Genomic DNA, 20,614 nt, shown 5'->3' with positions numbered 1-20,614 from the left:
GGTTTTTGGCACAAAACAAACAAAATACTGTGCGTATCGGATAGCCTATATCATAACATACAACAAATCATAAATATCGTTATATGTTGTTCTTTATGTGTGGTAATATACGTCATGTTTTTCCGAACCATTCCATTTTTATTATAAGACTTATAATAAGAGGAAAGGAACAATGGAATATTCGCGTACCTCTTCCACCCACTGGTGGCAGTGTTACACCAGAAAAAAAAACATTTTTAAAGGGTCATAAGAGGTGTATTTGTATTTGCCTGTACATGATACATTTAAATGTAGAAATACAGAAATATTTAATTTGCGTTCTTTACTTAGCTTTAAATATATATGCATCGATAAGTGTCGAAATGATTTGAGTTCTATAGTTTTTGCATTTAATTCTAAATAGAAATCAGGCATTTTTGCAGCCACCCAAGTTTACGGAAGAGCAACTGGTATAAGTGTACAGAGTTTGATGGATGAGGAAGGGATTTAAGAAAATATATATTCTTGAAAAAAATATTATACGTTTTCTTTCTCAACAACGTCGGTTGGTTTAAAGGGATAAACATGCCTTTATTTGCGCAGAATCCATTCGACCAAGATGTTGGTAAGTTGAGCACTTCATTTGGGCAATTTGATTCGGAGTGAGCTAACCGTTAGTTAGCTTCATCTTAGCTAGCGACAGAACCGCTAGCCAGCAAGCTAACAACAACTGCTCTGGCTACACCACATACAGAAGGGGATACCTTATTTATACATATCATTGGCTACACGTTGACGTTATAATCAAATGTTATATTATCCAAATAGCTAACCAGTTATGTGGTTTGGTAAAGTCTGTAAGTCTAACTTAGTAGTCACAGGGTTAGCAGACAGTCATCGGTCATACTACCTACCTAGCTATATAGCTAGCTACCACTGTGCTAGCTATACATATATTAGCTAGCGAGTATGTTAGCTAGTTGTTGTGTAATCAGTGTGTTGTGTAATCAGTGTATTGTAGCTAATCAACGATTTTCAATAACGAGACAGCCTAAACTGCAACAAACTCACATATTCAATAATAACGTAATGAGCTATCTATCTAGTTAACTAGCCAGATGTATGAGTTGGATTAGTTTTAGGTTTACTCCAAGGAAGCTGTATCATTGGATTGCTTGTTTTATGCAAATGTTACATGCAAATCACCTTCTTTCCATTAACAGTTTATCATCTTTGGAACAAGCTCTCATGGTTCCCTTGTAAACTATTATTTGAAATGTGTACAATTGGATTGCTTGTTTTATGCAAATGTTACATGCAAAACACCTAACTAGCTAGTCACCGATGTGTAATGGCTATTGCATAACAAAGAACTTATAAGGAATAACTTTTAACTGCTTTATTGCTAGTTTAATCATACAACCTCCATAATTGTAGTGACTGTCAAACCTATGAAAATACAGGCTCAAACTGTTTAAAGCAGCGATAATATGGACAGTACATGCCGAACCACAGATTCTCTTCTCTCACCTAACCACATGTATCCCGGTGTACCACATTGTCAGAGAAAACCACCAATGAAACCAATACAGTGGAGGACTGGGCCCTGATCATGGATATCTGTGACAGGGTTGGACATACACCCAATGGGTAAGCTGGAATGAGACTTCTGATTCTAAAATAACTTCATTGTTTACTTGGACCAGAGCACTAGCTGCCTGGCTAATTTTCAAGTACTTCCAAGCAATGTTCTCTCTAATATTTTTCGTCACTGAGCAAATCTCATGTCTGCTGAGCGCAAACTTGAACCTTGTGAAATATCTATGCGACTTCCGGTGCGTGTTTACTGTGAACACTGTACCCGCTTTCATTTTACTGTTTCAACAGTGGCCAAGTAGGCTACTGTGGCTATTTGATCATAATGTAGGCCTACCAATATAAAAAAAACTATGGAGAAAATGCATCACATAACATTTTAATATGGAAATGGCAGTAGCAGCCAATGTGTGGTGTTCAATGTAGGCCTACATTCCATGAGACTTTTGAGAAAAAAACATGCAGGGCTTGACATTAACCTGTTTATCCACTTCCGTGTTTAATGCAAGAAACCACTTTACAAAATAAAAATCATTATTATTCCCAAACCATTATTGCAGAGAATCAGACAAATTATGCTACCCTCTGCCTATTGGCTACTTAGCTTATTCAAGCCTGTCTCAAAATATACACTGCCCCTTTAAGATATATATATAAAAAAAGCTCTTTACCTGACTCGCTTTACGAAGATGGCTAGAAATGTACATGTTTTGTGCTCTTGTGGGAAGCAATCATTCCCACATTGCTGACTACAAATTAGCTATAACTGGGCAAGTAATTCACTAACTAGCAAAAAATATGAACAAATGTGCACACATGGCTACATTCAGCTCTTGCTTTGATCTCAAAACAAGCACATAATAATCGCAACCGCTCATACTGTAAAAGTGAACTACACAAATCCATATAGGGCAATGGTCTATTTACTGCAGCACTGATTGGTTATGGTGCACCGGTCTGTGTAGAGTACGAGCCTGTGTCATGCCTGTCAATGCACAGAATCATACTCCGATGCGCTCTGCCTACAACAAAATCTCTTGCACAGTTCATGTTTGTTTCCGTATGTTGCATTGAAAGTGGCTAATATTGCATTGATTCGATCACAATTCCCACAGTAAAAGAAAACCTTACTTGTCTTTCTTTTTTTTTTACGGCGAAAACTCTGAACTTCATTGAACTTACTAATCTCGTGCTTCTCTTATATGGAACATTGCTTCCAAGTATTTGTAATATGTGCATCTACAGACTCATAATAGTGTAACAGCAGGTCTCCAGGAAGATTGGAGGGGAGTGGGGTATTTTAATATGCAATTAATACGCGTATATTGAAGATGACTCGTGTTGTAATAACCTACTACTTGTGTGCCCTATTAATCGTTTGTCTCTACCTGCCTGTCTTCTCCCAGAGCTAAGGACTGCCTGAGGTCTGTGATGAAGAGAGTCAACCACAAGGTCCCACATGTTGCCATGCAAGCCCTCACTGTGAGTCACTTTGTTACTGTGTTATTCAAGACAAAATATATCATTCACTAGACTGTTGGAAAATCCAGCGGGTTTCCTTACTGTATAACAGGTTTATTAATGTATGATAGAGTTCAGCTTAGCCTAGTGTCAATGTAGAAATATCTTGGAAAGGTGTGAACCTAGTGCAAGGTCAGGTTTTTCACTTCCTGGTGTCAGGCCCTAGAGCTTGTTGAGTGGCTGTGATCATATACACAGGTAATATGAGTCATGAATCCTGCTATATGATGGACAACAGAGTTTGAACAATGTGCTGGAAGACATTCTGAGTGTGAATTACTTTATACACTGTGGCTGGTGGATCAAAAACTGACTGTTGCCCTAAGCCTCAATGACACTCCAGTCTGATGTAATAAAGTATTTGGGAAGAGTGGTCCATCTCCTGCTGCTCTTGGCAGTTCTAGAGCACTGAGCTCGTAACTCAGTCTCATTGCTGTGGGCAGCCTTGCCACAGCACAGTCAGTGTAATGATCCATGGCCCTACAAAGGTTTTTACTGTTTTGTTCTTTCTGCTGCTCAGTGTTATTATAGAGTGATGATGCTCAACGTCAGACCATGTGATCTTTCTCTCTGACTCACCATCGGGGTAGATGGTCACACGGCTGTTCTATTTTTAATGTCTCTCTCTCTCTCTCTCCTCACTCAGTCAACTTTAGCCCCCCCAATCATAAAAACATGCATCATTTCACTTGTGTCATATCTGTTAATGTGTTAATCAATTATTCAACTTTGGTGTGGATGTGAATCAAAGCATTACTCTTGTTTTACTGTAAAGCCTCAAAATAGATCATCCTTGCTGACTACTGGACTAACCTGGCTTTTCTCCCTCTTTTTCAGTTGCTGGCTGCCTGTGTCAATAACAGTGGAAGAATCTTTCACTTAGAAATCTGCTCACGGGACTTTGCCACTGAAGTCCGAGCTATACTGAGCAGGGTACGTAAGCTGACAAAGGTTTTTCTGTTGAAATATGTGTGGTGAATTGATAATGTTCAGACCTATGCACGTGAGGATAACAATCGACTGGCTCTATCAAGCTCTTTGTGTCAATGTTTTGCCTCTATCGAATTAATAAGTAGCCTAAAAATAATTACTATTATCCCCGCAGGCCCACCCCAAGGTGTGTGACAAGCTGAAGGGGATGATGGTGGAGTGGTGTGACGAGTTCCAGAAAGATCCACAGCTCAGTCTGATCAGTGCCACCATTAAGTCTCTGAGAGAGGAGGGGGTCGTCTTCCCGTCTTCTGGCTCACAGGTAAAATAGTCAACAGCCTGGCGTCCATCCCCCTAACCTAGTGTTGCTGAAGATGGCGCCGATAGAGATGACAGCTTCGCTTCAAGTCTTTAGGAAACTGTGCAGAATTTAGTTTTTTTAACCTCTTGGGGCTAGGTGGGACGCTAGCGTGCCACCTGTGGTGCACTCCATCAACAGCAGGTGCATTTCAAGAGCGGCAAATTTGAATCCAAATAAATGTCAAAATTCAAATTTTTAAAAAATACAACTATGTTACACCATTTGAAAGATAAACATCTCCTTAATCTAACCACGTTTTACGATTTCAAAAAGGTTTTACGGCGAAAGCATAAATTTAGAGTATGTTAGGACAGTACATTTACAAGAGTTGTGTGTAATGTTTTGTCAAGTCAAAGACAGGGTCACCAAAACCATAAAACCAGCTAAAATGATACACTAACCTTTTACAATCTCCATCAGATGACACTCCTAGGACATTATGTTAGACAATGCATGCATTTTTAGTTCTATCAAGTTCATATTTATATACAAAAACAGCGTTTTACTATGGCATTGATGTTGAGGAAATCGTTTCCCTCCAATAACCGGCAGTCAAGTCAGCGTCACAAATTAAATAATTAAAATTAGAAAACATTGGTAAAATATTATATTGTCATTTAAAGAATTATAGATTTACATCTTTTGAACGCAATCAACTTGCCAGATTTAAAAATAACCTTACTGGGAAATCACACTTTGCAATAATCTGAGCACTGTGCCCAGAAAAATACGCGTTGCGATACAGACTAGACGTCATGTTGGGGAGATCTAAAATCGAAAATACTATGTAAATAATCCATTACCTTTGATTCTCTTCATCAGATGTCACTTCCAGGTATCACAGGTCCATAACGAATGTAGTTTTGTTCAAAAAAGCTCATCATTTATGTCCAAAAATCTCCGTCTCGTTAGCACATGATGTAAGCCAGCCGGACTTCTCGTCATGAACGAGGGGAAAAAATATATTTCCGTTCGTTCAAACATGTCAAACGTTGTATAGCATAAATCATTAGGGCCTTTTTAACCAGAACATGAATAATATTCAAGGTGGACGAATGCATAGCCTTTTATAACGTATTGGAACGAGGGTACCCAACATGAAGTAGCGCGCCAGGTGTCTAATGGGACATCACCGTTCCATGGCTCTTGTTCGGTCAGATCTCCCTCCAGAAGACTCAAAACACTTTGTAAAGGCTGGTGACATCTAGTGGAAGCAATAGGAAGTGCCAAAATATTCCTAAACCCCTGTGTTTTTCAATGGGATAGGTTTAAAGTCAATACAACACATCAGGTATCCACTTCCTGTCAGAAAATGTCTCAGGGTTTTGCCTGCCAAATGAGTTCTGTTATACTCACAGACACCATTCAAACAGTTTTGGAAACTTTAGAGTGTTTTCTATCCATATATAATAAGTATATGCATATTCTAGTTACTGGGTAGGATTAGTAACCAGATTAAATCGGGTACATTTTTTTTATCCAGACGTGCAAATGCTGCCCCCTAGACCCAACAGGTTAATGTATTATCTCTTACATTGTTAGCCCAGAAAACTTTAAGTGTTATTACATACAGCCGGGAAGAACTATTGGATATCAGAGAGACTTCAACTTACCAGCACAACCAGGAATACAACTTTCCCAAAGCGGATCCTTTGTTTGCACCTCCCAGGGCATTTTAACTGATTCTAGAGGCCTACCCAAAACAACGCCGTCGGAGGAGAGGGTGCCGGAGCGGTCTTCTAGTGAGGCTTCGGATGGGCGCACACCACCCACCGCTTCTGAGTATATTACTCGCTAATGTGAAATTAGGGCAAGAGTTGCTTTCTAAAGAGATATCCAGGATTGTAACGTACTCTGTTTCACGGAGACATGGCTAGCTGGGGACATGCTGTCGGAGTCCGTACAGCCAACAGGGTTTTCAGTGCATTACGCCAACAAGAACAATCATCTCTATGGTAAGAAGAAGGGCGGGGGTGTATGTTTCATGATTAACGACTCATGGTGTAATTGTAACAACATACAGGAACTCAAGTCCTTTTGTTCACCTAACCTAGAATTCCTCACAATCTAATGCCAACCGTATTATCTCCCAAGAGAACTCTCCTCGCTTATTGTCACAGCCGTGTTTATCCCCCCGGCAAGGGGATACCAAGACGGCCATCAAGGAACATCCCTGGACATTATGCAAACTGGAAACCATATATCCTGAGGCTGCATTTATTGTAGCTGGGGATTTTTAACATAGCTAATCTGAGAACAAGGCTACCTAAATGCTATCAGCATATCGATTGCAGTACACGAGCGAGTAACACACTTGACCACTGCTACTCTAACTTCCGCGATGCATACATGGCCCTCCCCCGCCCTCCTTTTGGCAAATCTGACCATGACCCCATCTTGTTGCTCCCCTCCTATAGGCAGAAACTAAAACAGGAAGTGCCTGTGCTTAGGTCTATCCAAATCTGGTCTGACCAATCGGACTCCACGCTTCAAGATTGCTTCGTTCACGTGGACTGGGATATGTTCCGGGTAGCCTCAGACCATAACATTGATGTATACGCTGACTCTGTGAGCCAGTATATAAGGAAGTGTATAGGAGAAGTTGTACCCACTGTGACTATTAAAACCTTCCCTAATCAGAAACTGGATTGATGGCAGCATTCGTGCAAAACTGAAAGCATGTACTACCGCATTTAATCATGGCAAGGTGACTGGAAACATGGCCGAATACAAACAGTGTAGTTATTCCCTCCGTAAGGCAATCAAACAAGCAAAGCGTCAGTATAGAGACAAAGTGGTGTCACAATTCAACTGCTCAAACACGAGACATATGTGGCAGGGTCTACAGACAATCATGGATTACAAAAAGAAAACCAGCCCCGTCGCGGACATCGTCTTGCTCCCAGAAAAATTAAACAACTTCTTTGCGCTCTTTGAGGACAATATAGTACCACCGTCACGGCCCGCTACCAAAGACTGTGGGCTCTCCTTCTCCGTGGCCGACGAGAGTAAAACATTTAAACGTGTTAACCCTAGCAAGGCTGTCGGCCCAGACGGCATCCCTAGCCGCGTCCTCAGAGCATGCGCAGACCGGTGTGTTTACGGACATATTCAATCAATCCCTATCCTAGTCTGCTGTCCCCACATGCTTCAAGATGGCCACTATTGTTCCTGTTCCCAAGAAAGCTAAGGTAATTGAACTAAATTACTATCGCCCTGTAGCACTCAATTCTGTCATCATGTAGTGCTTTGAGAGACTAGTCAAGGATCATATCACCTCCACCCTACCTGTTACCCTAGACCCACTCCAATTTGCTTACCGCCCCCAATAGGTCCACAGACAATGCAATTGCCATCACACTGCACAATGCCCAATCCCATCTGGACAAGAGGCATACCAATGTAAGAATGCTGTTCATTGACTACAGCACAGCATTCAACACCAGAGGTCTCGACCCAGCCCTGTGAAACTGGGTCCTGGACTTCCTGACGGGCCGCTCCCAGGTGGTGAAGGTAGGAAACATCTCCACTCTGCTGATCCTCAACACTGGGGCCCCACAAGGTTGTGTTCTCAGCCCTCTCCTGTACTCACTGTTCACCCGCGACTGCGTGGCCATGCACGCCTCCAACTCAATCATCAAGTTTGCAGACGACACTGCAGTGGTAGGCTTGATTACCAACAACGACGAGACAGCCTACAGGGAGGGCCCTCGGAGTGTGGTGTCAGGAAAATAACCTCTCACTCAATGTCAGCAAAACAAAAGAGATGATCGTGGACTTCAGGAAACAGCAAAAGGAGCACCCCCCTATACACATTGACGGTACAGCAGTGGAGAAGGTGGAAAGTTTTTAAGTTCCTCGGTGTACATGTCACCGACAAACTGAAATGGTCCACGCACACAGACAGTGTGGTGAAGGCGGCGCAACTTGGCTTGTCACCGAAAACCCTCACTAACTTTTACCGGTGCACAATTGAGAGCATCCTGTCGGGCTGTATCACCGCCTGGTACGGCAACTGCACCGCCCACAACCACAGGGCTCACCAGAGGGTGGCGCGGTCTGCACAATGCATCACCAAGGGGAAAACTACCTGCCCTCCAGGACACCTACAACACCTGATGTCACAGGAAGGCAAAAAAGATCACCAAGGACAACCACCCGAGCCACTACCTGTTCACCCCGCTATCATCCAGAAGGCGAGGTCAGTACAGGTGCGTCAAAGCTGGGACAGAGATTGAAAAACGGCTTCTTTCTCAAGGCCTTCAGATTGTTAAACAGCCACCACTAACACAGAGAGGGGGCTGCCTACCTACAGACTTGATATCATTGGCCACTTTAATAAATGGAACACTAGTCACTTTAATAATGCCACTTTAAGGATGTTTACATATCTCATATGTGTATATACTGTATCCTTCACTATCTATTGCATCTTAGCTGCTCTGTCACTGCTCATCCATATATTTTATACTTATATATTCTCATCCTATTCCTTTACTAGATTGTGTGTATTAGGTTTTGTTGTGGAATTGTTAGATATTAGGTTTAGTTACTGCTGCACTGTCAGACCTAGAAGCATAAGCATTTCACTACCCTCACAATAACATCTGCCCACCATGTGTATGTGACCAATAACATTTGATTTGATACCATTGTATAAGCTGTGGCCAGTCTCCCCTCCCTACTAACTCTGTTTCTCCCTCCTAAAAGAGTTTGGCTATTGTTTTAATTGACCATTTTTGTGCCAGAGGGCCTTGATGTTACGTTGTTCTTTGAGGGCCTATGCGCCTTACCTGGAAAATAGAGCCATTTGACCCGACATTCTATTCATTTTTTTCACCATAATCTTTCAGTACTCTACCCTCTGATTGTAGCCAAACTCGCCAACAAAACTGAAACGACTGTTATCGTCTACCTATCTCAAACACAAAGTTCTCCTCGTGACTTCCACCTGTGGTCCCCTGTAACAAATAAGCTCTGTGTGTATACATTCGCTGGCTCCGTGTTGTGCACTCTGCCTGTGTTCTCAGTGCACCTGCTCGCCCATGTGTTGCAATAAAGAGAAGGAGTGTGTTTGTTTTTTAAGGCGTGAGCGCCGAATGGGATTTCCTCTGATGTAATAATTCCCCAGTTCTACCCATAAGGGGGATGAGAATTCCTGCTGTGATTGAGGGACAGTCTGGTGCTTATTTGTTTAGCCTACTTCCTAGCTGAAATGGTCGGCTGAGTGTCCTGTTAATAAGTGACACTGTGAGGTGTTTGCTACTGAAACTACTTTGCCCAACCCCTCTCACAGACAGCAGTTTGTTCTTAAATAGAATGTCACTATTTTCCTGTTGTTGGGCTATATTTTTAAGCATATGAAGTGATGATTTATTTTAGGTTCTCTCTTATTCATACTCTCTTTACTACCACAATATTACATGGAAAGCCTGTAGTACCTATTAATCCCTACAGGTAGCGTCAGTCACAAATAATCCAAATCCCCATTTGTTCTGGAAGGCTTTCTCTCTCGCTCTCTATAACCAACCACCTCTGTCAACAGGGGTCCAGCCTAAAGGTCACCACACCTGCTGTTAGTAAACCATCTGATGATGACGACCTTGCCAAAGGTACAGATCCTATCCAACAGATTCTAGAACACCATGTCATATTACATTATGAACTGTCCATGTGGATGAATGAATAAATACATTATTAGAGAGATTAGAACTTATTTCCATTGTTGTCCTGGTGATAGTATGTGTTTTGACCCTCATGCCTTTGTCCTCCTATCTGCAGCTATCGAGCTGTCCCTGCAGGAACAGAAGCAGCATGCTGAGACGCGGCCCCTCACCGTGTCCGCCGACCCCCCCTTCAACACAAACGGGGGCGGGGGTAGCAAGGACTCTCGGAAGGTGCGGGCGCTCTACGACTTTGAGGCGGCCGAAGACAACGAGCTCACCTTCAAGACGGGGGAGCTCATCCTAGTCCTGGACGACAGGTAGCTAATGACATGTTGCTATGGAAACCTGAGTCTGACCTATATGATGACCTATTGTATAGGCCAATGTGGAAACCACGCTTCAACTTAATTGTCTTCAGTCATATATCTAGTGCCAACCTTCTCAGGTTCTGCAGTCCTTTTATGTAAACAAAATGAAGGGTTTACTTAGAAGAATGTTTGATCTGATAACACCATGTTGCTGCCACAGTGATTCAAACTGGTGGAAAGGAGAGAACCACAGAGGAGTAGGTCTCTTCCCATCCAACTTTGTCACGACCAACCTCAACGCTGAGCCTGAACTAGGTAGGTTCTTCCCCTGCACCCTCATACTGAGGCAGGGCGAGTCGTTCTAGTGTTTGGTTTCATGTTTGAAATCCTGACCGTAAAGTGGCTCTGGATAAGTGTGTCGGCTAAATGTCAAATGTAAATCGCTCTCCTTACAGTAACGTATGTGGAGAAGACACCAGCCCCGGAGGAGCCCAGCATAGAAGCCATAGTGGAGTCTGAGCCTGTCTTTATAGATGAGGTGGGTGCTTCTACGTACTGGACATATTATATTGGTGCTTCCAAAACCACTCGCACGTTGTCACGTGTTGCTGACGAAAGTCCGAGGGTGACTTCCAGAGAGTGGCGAGGGGATCAATAAACCCATCAACTTCGGGACACTCGTGACTTAAATGATGCAGTTCATGTTCTACTTTAAAATAATACAATTGGCTTGAAATTGTAATGAACAAATCCCCCTGTCACTTTAGAAGATGAACGTCAGTAACAGTTAACATTTATTTGGGAGGTATTTCATCTGTTCCGTGTGTCAGGTCTTGAAATCAGACACGTGGCATATATTTAAGAATGCCTCTCCATTCTTTTGTATTACATTGCGAACTCCAAACATATTGCGCTGCGTGTCGGGATAGCGCTTGACTCTGAAGCCTGCAGCCTTGCTGGCTTGGCTGAAGTGGCTATTGGAGAGTTAATTATCCCCTACACCCGGCTTTGGGACACTTGCAATGTGTCTGTTGGTGGAAATATGCTCCTGCTCACTCAGACAGCCCTGGCTGTATTGCACCCTGGTTGCCTGCCATTACAGGAGAGGCTGCTGATAGTAGGCCTGTTGCTGCTGTGAAGCCTGGTGCGATGTGCATATGGCGGAGGTGCGCGTGAATGCACAAATGGAGGACCAAGGGGAAGGGAGTGATTTGGGATTCAGCCTATGACTGTCCATACCTGCAGGCCTATATCATTTAGCTTATCCATAGTTGGTTAAATGGGTACAATCAATCTGTCCACCATTCATTTTGATAATTTGACCAATGAAAACCCTGTAGCATCATATGACTCTCTTTCTCCTCCCTTCAATTGTCCCTCATCCCCTCTTTCTTACTTTCTTGTCTCTCCCCCCACCAGGAGAAGATGGATGGAGCGCTGTATCTGCTCCAGAATGCTGACCCTGCTGATGCAGCACCCGACTGCACAGAGCTGGTCCAACTGGAGGGTATAAAACAATGACTTACTGCTCTTTTAAATCCCATGCTCATTGACATTGCAGTTGTCTTGACTATATGCTCACTCACACACACTGCAGTTGGCTTGACTACACCACTACACTCACACTGTTTGTCTGTTTTAGCCTCACTTTATCAATGCTTTACCCTCTCAGGTGCTTGTGAGCAGATGAATCCAATGATTGATGACAAGCTGGAAGACATTGACAGGTAAAGTCAATTTAACTGCAGTATACTGCAGTGTACTTACTCATAATGGACAATATTTCCAATAGTATATTAGAGGCTATACTGCAGTGTTTGCATGACACCCTTTATTTCTATTGGTTAGTCAAATATGTTGGCCAGAGTATAGTTATACATTTAGTTATACCTGCTTTATGTTGACTATCTGGATGAGTACCAGGGATCATCACCCTCACAGAACCTTAGTCTTTGTCCTACAAGTGTCGTGATGGCCTCGTCTCTTTTCTCTCCTTCGCATTGCGGTTCTCCCTCTTTCTCTTTTTCCACCCCTTCACCTCTCTCGCTCTCCCCTCTCCCTCTCTCTCCCTCCATCCCTGGCAGGCAACACTCTGAGCTGTCTGAGCTGAATGTGAAGGTGCTGGAGGCCTTGGAGCTCTATAACAAACTGATGAACGAGGAACCATTCTACACAGCCTACTCCAAACTGCAGTCCCAGCAGCAGCCCCACTACGCACTTGCCTCTCAACTCCCCATGCAGGTCAATTAGGAGAAAGAAACAAACCACTGTGACGTACTTTCTGTTTAGGTCACTACCTTGTACATCCACAACCAGGTGACTTCAGTGAAGGCAGACACTATGCCAGGGTCCGTAAAGGCACCATATTCATATGGTGGGCTCTGGTAAAAAGTAGTGGAATGTGTAGGCAACGGGATGCCATTTCAGACGCAGACCTTGTGTGACCTCGTGTGTTTTGTCTGCTGTGTAATTTGTCCCTGATGATGGATGTCGGTGTCCCTCCTTGGGGACGTAGACTAATGGGAGACTCCAGTGGTCATGCTTGGACTCTTTTTACCTCCTTGTCACTTTCTGCACAGCTCTGCAAAGCCATTTTAGAAACAAGCTGTCCCTTGTGTAACTGCCTGCACCTGAAGTAAAGTTGTTTTTTGCCCAACGCATGCTATATTTTTGTGGAGTAAATCCATATACAGTGTACTATGAAATAGACCGCTGCGCCACTCGGGAGCCCTAAGGCACTGCGTCACTGCAGGCGTCACTACAGACACCCTGGTTCGAATCCAGGCTGTATCGCAACCGGCCGTGATTGGGAGTCTCATAGGGCGGCGCACAATTGACCCAGCATCATCTGGGTTTGGCCGGTGTAGAGAGTCAATGTAAATAAGAATTTGTTCTTAACTGACTTGCCTAGATAAATAAAATATACATCTTTTATCAAATTTCATGTTGAATGTGGTATCTTTCTCTCTCAGGGATACCCAGGTCAGGCTGGTGGTTCCTACATGCCTCCAGGGATGCCGCAGGGCCCCCCAAGCCAGCAGGCCTACATGGGCTCTGACCAGCCCGGACCCCTCCAGTCACTCCCCCCTAACGTCACATCTCCCAATGGTCAGCCAGCACAGCTTCCTTACAGGTAGGCCTCTCCTCGATATACCAGCCCTGGACCATGAGGCACCTGACTAGGCAACTAGGTAGCTTAACAGGAGCCATTTTGTGAGGCCAGTCTTGTGTTTTATATGTTTGTTTTGAGACATCCCACTAGAGTTACGTTTTTTGGGGGGGCATTGCTCCTGTGTTAAGGTTAAATGTCGGCCTTTATGCTTGTGTTAGGCGGTAGGTGGCAACTATTGTACTGTTCTCTCTTCACTGCAGTTCTCCATATGCACCTGCCGGTTACCCACCACAGATGGGTGTAGCCCCACAGATGGACATGTCGGGATATCAGAACTCCAACCTGCCACCAGCCTCCTATCAAATGGCTTCTTCATTGCACCAGGCCCCACAGCAGCAACAGGCCTACTATCAGCAGCCTCTCCTGTAAAGTGCAATACAACCAAGGATGTCTGAGTGAGCAGCAGCATATCCCAACTAACAGACACAGTACAACAATACACAAGAGTGTGTGTGTGATTATCCTCCCCCTATTTTGACCTTTATGATAAAATGCCCTAGACGTAGTGCACTACTGCTCCGGTCAAAAGTAGTGCACTACGTAGGGAATAGGGTACCATTTGGGACACTACCTAGATGATTGTCACAAAGGTCAGTGGCTGTGTGAGAGGGAGACTACATGCCAACCTACCAGCCACCACGGCCCATTTTGAAGGGATGAACGTTTTAAATAGAGAGTGTACAATAAGTAATTTTCCTTATCCTGGTTTGCCTCAAAAACATTTAAGTGGGCAGCTGTCCAGCTGATCATTTCCAAACTGCATCATAAATGGTATGTGTGTGTTTGTCCCTGTTCAGTTTTTTTTATTTGTATTTTTAAATGTTGATTTCTCTTCACCCTCTGGTCTATCTGGAAATCAGTTCGATTGAAGGAGTCCATGGCTGGCCAGGACAAGTCAATTCGAAATGGAATTGACCCCAACCCCGACCAGGACTTGTTTTTTTTCTATCCCCTTCTCTAACAGCATCATCCACTTTAGTTTACCCTTCTGGGGGCCGACGGTTATGAAGTGCTACAGCTATCGGTATTTCTTTCTGTGGTTTAATCACTACTATAATACCACAATATAGTTTGAATAATTTCCCATACACTGCCTGCCTTGCAACACCCTTTGGGTGTTTAATACATTCTAGGAATAAAGCAAAATGTTTAATCATTTTTATTTGTGTGCTACTTCAAGGTGAATTTATCAAATTAACTTAGCATTCAATGTTAAATAGATTTTGAATTGTGACCATGCAGCCTTTCCAAAATACTGCAGTTGCAGGTTCAATATAAATTTTTATACACATTACAAAAAAAAGTAATGCAAATGTGATCTAGCCTGGGTGCCTGTCTGTTTCTGCTCTCTTGCAAACTCATGGAATGTGTCATGTTTGGCTTGACAATAACAATACTGCAGTTGGAAAGATGGCACTAACAGATCTGGGACCAGGCTAAATAACAACATGGCTTTTGGTTAACACAACATTCATGTGCCAAGGCTCTAGGCAACTTCCTGGAGGCCCCATATACAGTGATTAACAAGATGTTATTGCAAGCTATAAGTGGTTGATTGGGAAATAAGGCTCTCTCTGCTATCTATTTTTCTATGGTCTTTCTTCATTCACTCTTCTGTTGAAAAGGCTTTTGACAATAGACGTTATTAATAGATGTCTGTAATTATTAAATTGATATCTGTCTGCTTTTCATGTTTCTGGGCTGTGTGAGGTCACGTTTTCATAGAAATCTATTTCTCAAACATATTTTCATTTATGCGTTACTTATCTTTGCATTGGTATGGCTGCCTGCTCTGCAGTTGGATCTTAAATTTTAATGTTGTAATTCGATTTGTATTTTATCTGTTATATTATATATTTTCTCTGGATTATATCCATATGATCAGATCATATTTTATGGTTTGTAGATGTAAGATATACTTTCTCCTTTTAATGCTTTTGTTTTTACTTTATTTGTGTCTTATCCAAAATGCAAGCAGAACAAATAGCTACCGTGACCAACAGCTAGAAATGGGTCTTTACTGGTAAAGGTGTGAATTGTACAAAGACTAGCTAGAGAACTGTTAGACCTAAAATGTTCATCTGAACTTAATCAATCTGTTGAGTGAAACCGAGGACCAGGATTCTCTTTTTGTTTTGTCTGGATCAAGTCAGCTCCGACTCATAACAACTGTCTACGGTATGCTTTATTTGTCTTAACCTGCCTCTTAAAAGGTGTTGCGTATATTACATGTAAAATATCTTCTGGCATTGTCGGTATTGCACTTTAACCTTGTTAACATTTTATTTACCACTGGATGCCTTGTTTTTCTTTAGGAATAAGGAATTGACATCTGTATATCTAGAACTCTTTCTATTTAAAACGTTTCAGGGGAATGTTCCGATTCAGTACTACCGACATAATAACTGACTATGTTTTGTAACATCAAGGTTTCTCTTTATCTTGTGTTATTGTAAAAATAATTTCGTAACACAGTCGACTAATATTCTTTCAAATAAAATGTACCTGTGTTCAAGGCTCTCTTGTACTGATAATGCCGTTTCTTTCCTTCTTGTTGTAACGTGTTCTCTGAATACTGTGAAATAATTGGACATCTTGTAAGTGTATGATGGGAGAACGGTTAGTCAATGACACAAGGCAGATGGTTGCGGAATATGTTCTCCCATGCAGAAATCATACGCATAATGTTCCTGTGTTTTACACATCTTTAAAGGACTTCTCTTCACTCATGTCTTCTGTTTCTTGCTGACCATGTATGGGGTCTTACAATCTATTCGGAAGGGGAAGACGCAACACTATTCATCTTGTACCTGTGGAACTGGAGGTTGTCCCGTATTGTTCAATGAGTCATGGTGTGTCCCTTCCTTTGGATTCCTTGGTGAAGGGGCTCGGTTCCTTCTGTTATAAGGACCTTGGTGTAGGGGCTCGGTTCCTTCTGTTATAAGGACCTTGGTGTAGGGGCTCGGTTCCTTCTGTTATAAGGACCTTGGTGTAGGGGCTCGGTTCCTTCTGTTATAAGGACCTTGGTGTAGGGGCTCGGTTCCTTCTGTTATAAGGACCTTGGTGTAGGGGCTCGGTTCCTTCTGTTATAAGGACCTTGGTGTAGGGGCTCGGTTCCTTCTGTTATAAGGACCTTGGTGTAGGGGCTCGGTTCCTTCTGTTATAAGGACCTTGGTGTAGGGGCTCGGTTCCTTCTGTTATAAGGACCTTGGTGAAGGGGCTCGGTTCCTTCTGTTATAAGGACCTTGGTGTAGGGGCTCGGTTCCTTCTGTTATAAGGACCTTGGTGTAGGGGCTCGGTTCCTTCTGTTATAAGGACCTTGGTGTAGGGGCTCGGTTCCTTCTGTTATAAGGACCTTGGTGTAGGGGCTCGGTTCCTTCTGTTATAAGGACCTTGGTGAAGGGGCTCGGTTCCTTCTGTTATAAGGACCTTGGTGTAGGGGCTCGGTTCCTTCTGTTATAAGGACCTTGGTGAAGGGGCTCGGTTCCTTCTGTTATAAGGACCTTGGTGAAGGGGCTCGGTTCCTTCTGTTATAAGGACCTTGGTGAGGTGTGTGAACAAATGTCTACGGAGGAAGAAGAATCACTATATGAAGAATCTCACTGTGACCAGTGATGCATGAGCAGTCACCTCTATAATCGTTACTAGGAGACACAATGTTTTATTCAGTGAGCGTTTTCTTTGAGTTCACTATTGGACCACTGAAGAGCTGAACTAGTAATATTCTAGCACAGAGGCTGAAGTTTTAACAAGCCTGGTGTCCTAAGTGTTCCAATTTATTATGTGAGCTGTCTTTGGGTCTTACGGGCTTAACTTTCCAACATCCTCTATTGGCAGGATACATTTCTTTACTCTTTTTTTTGCCACTCAAAAAGAGACTGAAGCTAAAGGTCCAGTGCACTTTTTTGGTTACTACATGATTCCATGTGTTATTTCATAGTGTTGATGTGTTCATTATTATTATTCGACAATGTAGAAAATTGTAAAAATAAAGAAAAACCCTGGAATGAGTAGGTGTGTCCAAACTTTTGACTGGTACTGTATGTCTTTTGTTATATTTTCCCCCTCTAAGACAGAGCACCAAAAATGAATTTATATTTTGTGGAAACCTAAGGGACTATAGTTAATCTTATCAGCTGTCACATGACGCTCTGCAGAGGCTATTCCCCAAATATATTTCAACAGGATTTATTGTTTTCATATTTAATTATTGAGTACATTGTTACATTCTTTTAATTCCAAATCCATATATATATAAGTACAGACTCAATAGAGGTTATTCCATGGTCAGAAATACATAAATATACAGTATAATATAACATATACAAATCTGTAATAGAACAAAACTGTAATGGAATAAGCTTATTTCTCTAGAAACATAACGTAAACTATTGTGTATTTGCATCTTAGGCTATTTTACAAAGATAATAATGACAGACAAAACCAATGCCATAATGGCGATGGACCGCACGATGGATGATGCGGGAAGCAGAGACCAGCAGCCAAGATCGTGCCAGTTGCGCGTGCACATCTGTAGCTTATCATACAACAGCAGTGTGGAGTAGCACTGTACACGCGCAAAGACTGGTTCGTTCACACGGACTGTTTACCAAGAAAGTACTGTATCGTATCGTTACTCATCTCTGTTGACGGTGTGTAAGCAACAGTGCAGAGCTGGAGGAACCAACTCAACAACCGCAACAGCAGTTGCCATGGACCGGGACAGAGAGACAGCCTCCCCCCTGGACCGACGAACTAGCCGAGATGTCCCGGCACATCTACACCCGTCACGGGGCTAGCGACGGACTACAGAAGGTAAAGTACCGCGTTATAGGAGATACCCTATATGCTGTTCTTGGTCCCTGACTCGATTCTCCCACTGCTGTCAAAAAAACAACACTGGATTTAAAAAAAAAAATCCAACTGAGGTGATGTGTGTTACATTTATGTATTTAGGATTATCGTAGGAGGTCAGTGTGGGACAACAAAGTGTTCTCCACTGCACCAAAATGGGGGAAACATTCTCTATGGGGCTACCTTCAGAAAGTTGGTTACAGGAGAAGAAAAATGTCAGCTTCTATTCTTGATTAATGTTGTCTAAATATTTCCTTATTGATTGGCTAATTGGCTACAGTAGTTTATTTATTTTCTCACATTTGTTTCCAGTGTTTCCTAAGTACCCCGGGGGTACTTGGCCTATCCACAGGGGGTACTTGAGAAGACTCATGAGACCATAGGCTTACATGTAAAATGCATGAAGGGGAATTCAAGAGTGTTCTGGGCAGAGCAAAATGTACTTGGTGGTACAGTAACCAAACAAGGTTAGGAACCACTGGTCTAGCCGACTAAACTCAACTCCACGATTTACAATGGAGTTGAGCAGCGACTAGTGTGAGTGGACTGGAGCGCCGACGTCACATAAAATTAAGGTTTTATAAAAAAATACTGATTTCAGCACCTTTTCTTCATTTTATGTGACGTCGGAGCTCCAGTCCGCTCAAGCTAGTTGCCAGCAACTCCATCCTAAATCGTGGAGTTGAGTTTAATCGGCTAGGTACAGTCATAGCCTTCCTACTGTATGTGATGGTTATTGATGTTCGGTGTGAAGTTTTGCAGGTAGGGTGTGTGAATTTGATTTATGTGGTTTGAAATAGGGTATTTAATAATTCATCCATATAGCTGGAATCCAATTATGAAGGGCAGACTGACTGAACACATGACCTAGTTTCACAGCCTTATATCAATATGTTACATACAACAGCTTACATGTTCAACATCTTACAGCATATAGTCAAGTCAACATGTGATAAACTGTAAATGTTCTAACAACGACACAATTGTTTTTAAGTTAGGTAGAAATCAAATGTGATGCAGATGTATTTTCCCTCTACAATTATGTGACATCCTTAGTTCTTATGAAAAGTCTCTAGCTGAGCTAAAGCCTAGAGGCATTAGTTTGGGGAGCCAGTGAAAGTCTTTAGGTCTCAGCCAGGAGTCTACTGGATGGAAATGCATACAGTATGTTTCGGCTTTGCCCAGCCACCTGACGACAGTCACCTGATCACCTGAGGCCCCAGATGCTGGAGTCAGATAGGGAGTTCCTGAAGGTGCCCTTGTTGTGGTGCTGCAAAGTGAGAGTGACAGAGTGACTTATGTGATTTGGCTGTGCCCACCAGGTGAACAGAGGGACTTACTCCAGACGCAGTCGGCTGAAGAGGAGTGACGGCAGCACCACCTCCACCAGCTTTATCCTCAGACAGGTGAGAGAAACTAGAAAAACAACATTACTACACAATTACAAAGCAATTACTATAGATCACTATGTAACAGCGTGCTATCACAATATTGTTACGAGAGAATAATTACAGATTTACTACACAGGAACAAAAATTGTATCGGGGGGGAAAACTGTTCCCACTACACTCTACATGCTTGTCCAAAACTAGGCTATACACTGTACTATAGCACAACTATCATGCCTCTATAAACCAAGCTAGTTATATTTGCTGCTAGGTTTTCAGCAATGAATGCTCTTGTAACCCACAGCCAGTTGTGTTATCCAATTAACAGTTGTCAGTTGCGTACTGTCTGTACTAGACCCCTAACAAATGTGGGTCATCCTGTGCAAAATGTATTGTCTGAATGAAACATTCTGAATAGTTATATTATTCTGGGTTAAGAGAACAGAGAACACACTTAACAAAACAGATGTTGCTTCAACATGGGGTTGTCACCTCTGTTGCATGGTGAGCCAGTGGCTTCGATTTGAGTGTGATTGAGAATTCACTGTCTTCTCATTATCTCTGTATTCACTCTCTGTATTCGCTACCATTCATGTATCATTTATTATGCATGAGTGAGACATATTGTTCTGGACATAGTCACAGTTGTTGCAGCACCTGTGTTCAACTGTATAACAAATGCAAAAATAGTCCTAAAGTGATTATTCAGTAATACAGAGAGGACCATTTGCTGCTGGACTGTGACATCCAAACTAATGGGTTGCCAAGGTAACTGCCCTCTGTCAAGGCTATTCAGCATTACAAGGACACCTTAATGTTATTGGCTTCTGCTTCTCTCT

General features: G+C 42.6%; 2 protein-coding genes and 1 long non-coding RNA gene across 3 annotated transcripts in view; 2 read left to right on the top strand and 1 right to left on the bottom strand.

The window, feature by feature from the left end:
• The first annotated feature begins 304 nt into the window (after positions 1–304).
• Positions 305–16,067, top strand: LOC106586394 (signal transducing adapter molecule 2). The gene is made up of 14 exons (XM_014173621.2): positions 305–604; positions 1,545–1,629; positions 2,982–3,057; positions 3,934–4,029; positions 4,202–4,348; positions 9,933–9,999; positions 10,169–10,370; positions 10,582–10,676; positions 10,817–10,899; positions 11,781–11,868; positions 12,034–12,088; positions 12,446–12,602; positions 13,334–13,494; positions 13,734–16,067. Exons 1-14 carry the CDS (start codon positions 565–567, stop codon positions 13,900–13,902), a joined length of 1,521 nt encoding a protein of 506 aa, XP_014029096.1. The 5' UTR covers positions 305–564; the 3' UTR covers positions 13,903–16,067.
• An 809-nt stretch (positions 16,068–16,876) lies between these two features.
• On the bottom strand, positions 16,877–17,121 carry LOC106599760 (uncharacterized). Its single transcript, XR_006762026.1, has 2 exons — positions 17,074–17,121; positions 16,877–17,036 (listed from the first exon to the last, which is right to left on the bottom strand). It is a non-coding gene; the product is annotated as an uncharacterized lncRNA (long non-coding RNA).
• Positions 17,122–18,058: 937 nt separating this feature from the next.
• Positions 18,059–20,614, top strand: part of LOC106586393 (voltage-dependent L-type calcium channel subunit beta-4) — a 53,526-nt gene continuing 50,970 nt past the window's right edge. The window contains exons 1-2 of the mRNA XM_014173618.2: positions 18,059–18,348; positions 19,710–19,793. Of these exons, the coding sequence (XP_014029093.1) occupies positions 18,298–18,348; positions 19,710–19,793 (135 nt within the window). The 5' untranslated portion in view covers positions 18,059–18,297. The remainder of the gene's footprint in view (positions 18,349–19,709; positions 19,794–20,614) is intronic.

This window comes from Salmo salar, chromosome ssa25 (genome assembly GCF_905237065.1).
Source record: "Salmo salar chromosome ssa25, Ssal_v3.1, whole genome shotgun sequence".
Lineage (NCBI taxonomy): Eukaryota > Metazoa > Chordata > Actinopteri > Salmoniformes > Salmonidae > Salmo > Salmo salar.
This window is presented reverse-complemented; position numbering and strand designations above follow the sequence as displayed.

What these genes read in the sequence shown, in the direction of transcription:
- LOC106586394 (XM_014173621.2), top strand. Translation starts at nt 565, where the DNA reads ATGCCTTTATTTGCGCAGAATCCATTCGACCAAGATGTTG. An exon ending in TTGCCATGCAAGCCCTCACT is followed by an intron (nt 3,058 to 3,933) that starts GTGAGTCACTTT and finishes CCTCTTTTTCAG; the next exon opens with TTGCTGGCTGCCTGTGTCAA. An exon ending in AGAGCTGGTCCAACTGGAGG is followed by an intron (nt 11,869 to 12,033) that starts GTATAAAACAAT and finishes TTACCCTCTCAG; the next exon opens with GTGCTTGTGAGCAGATGAAT.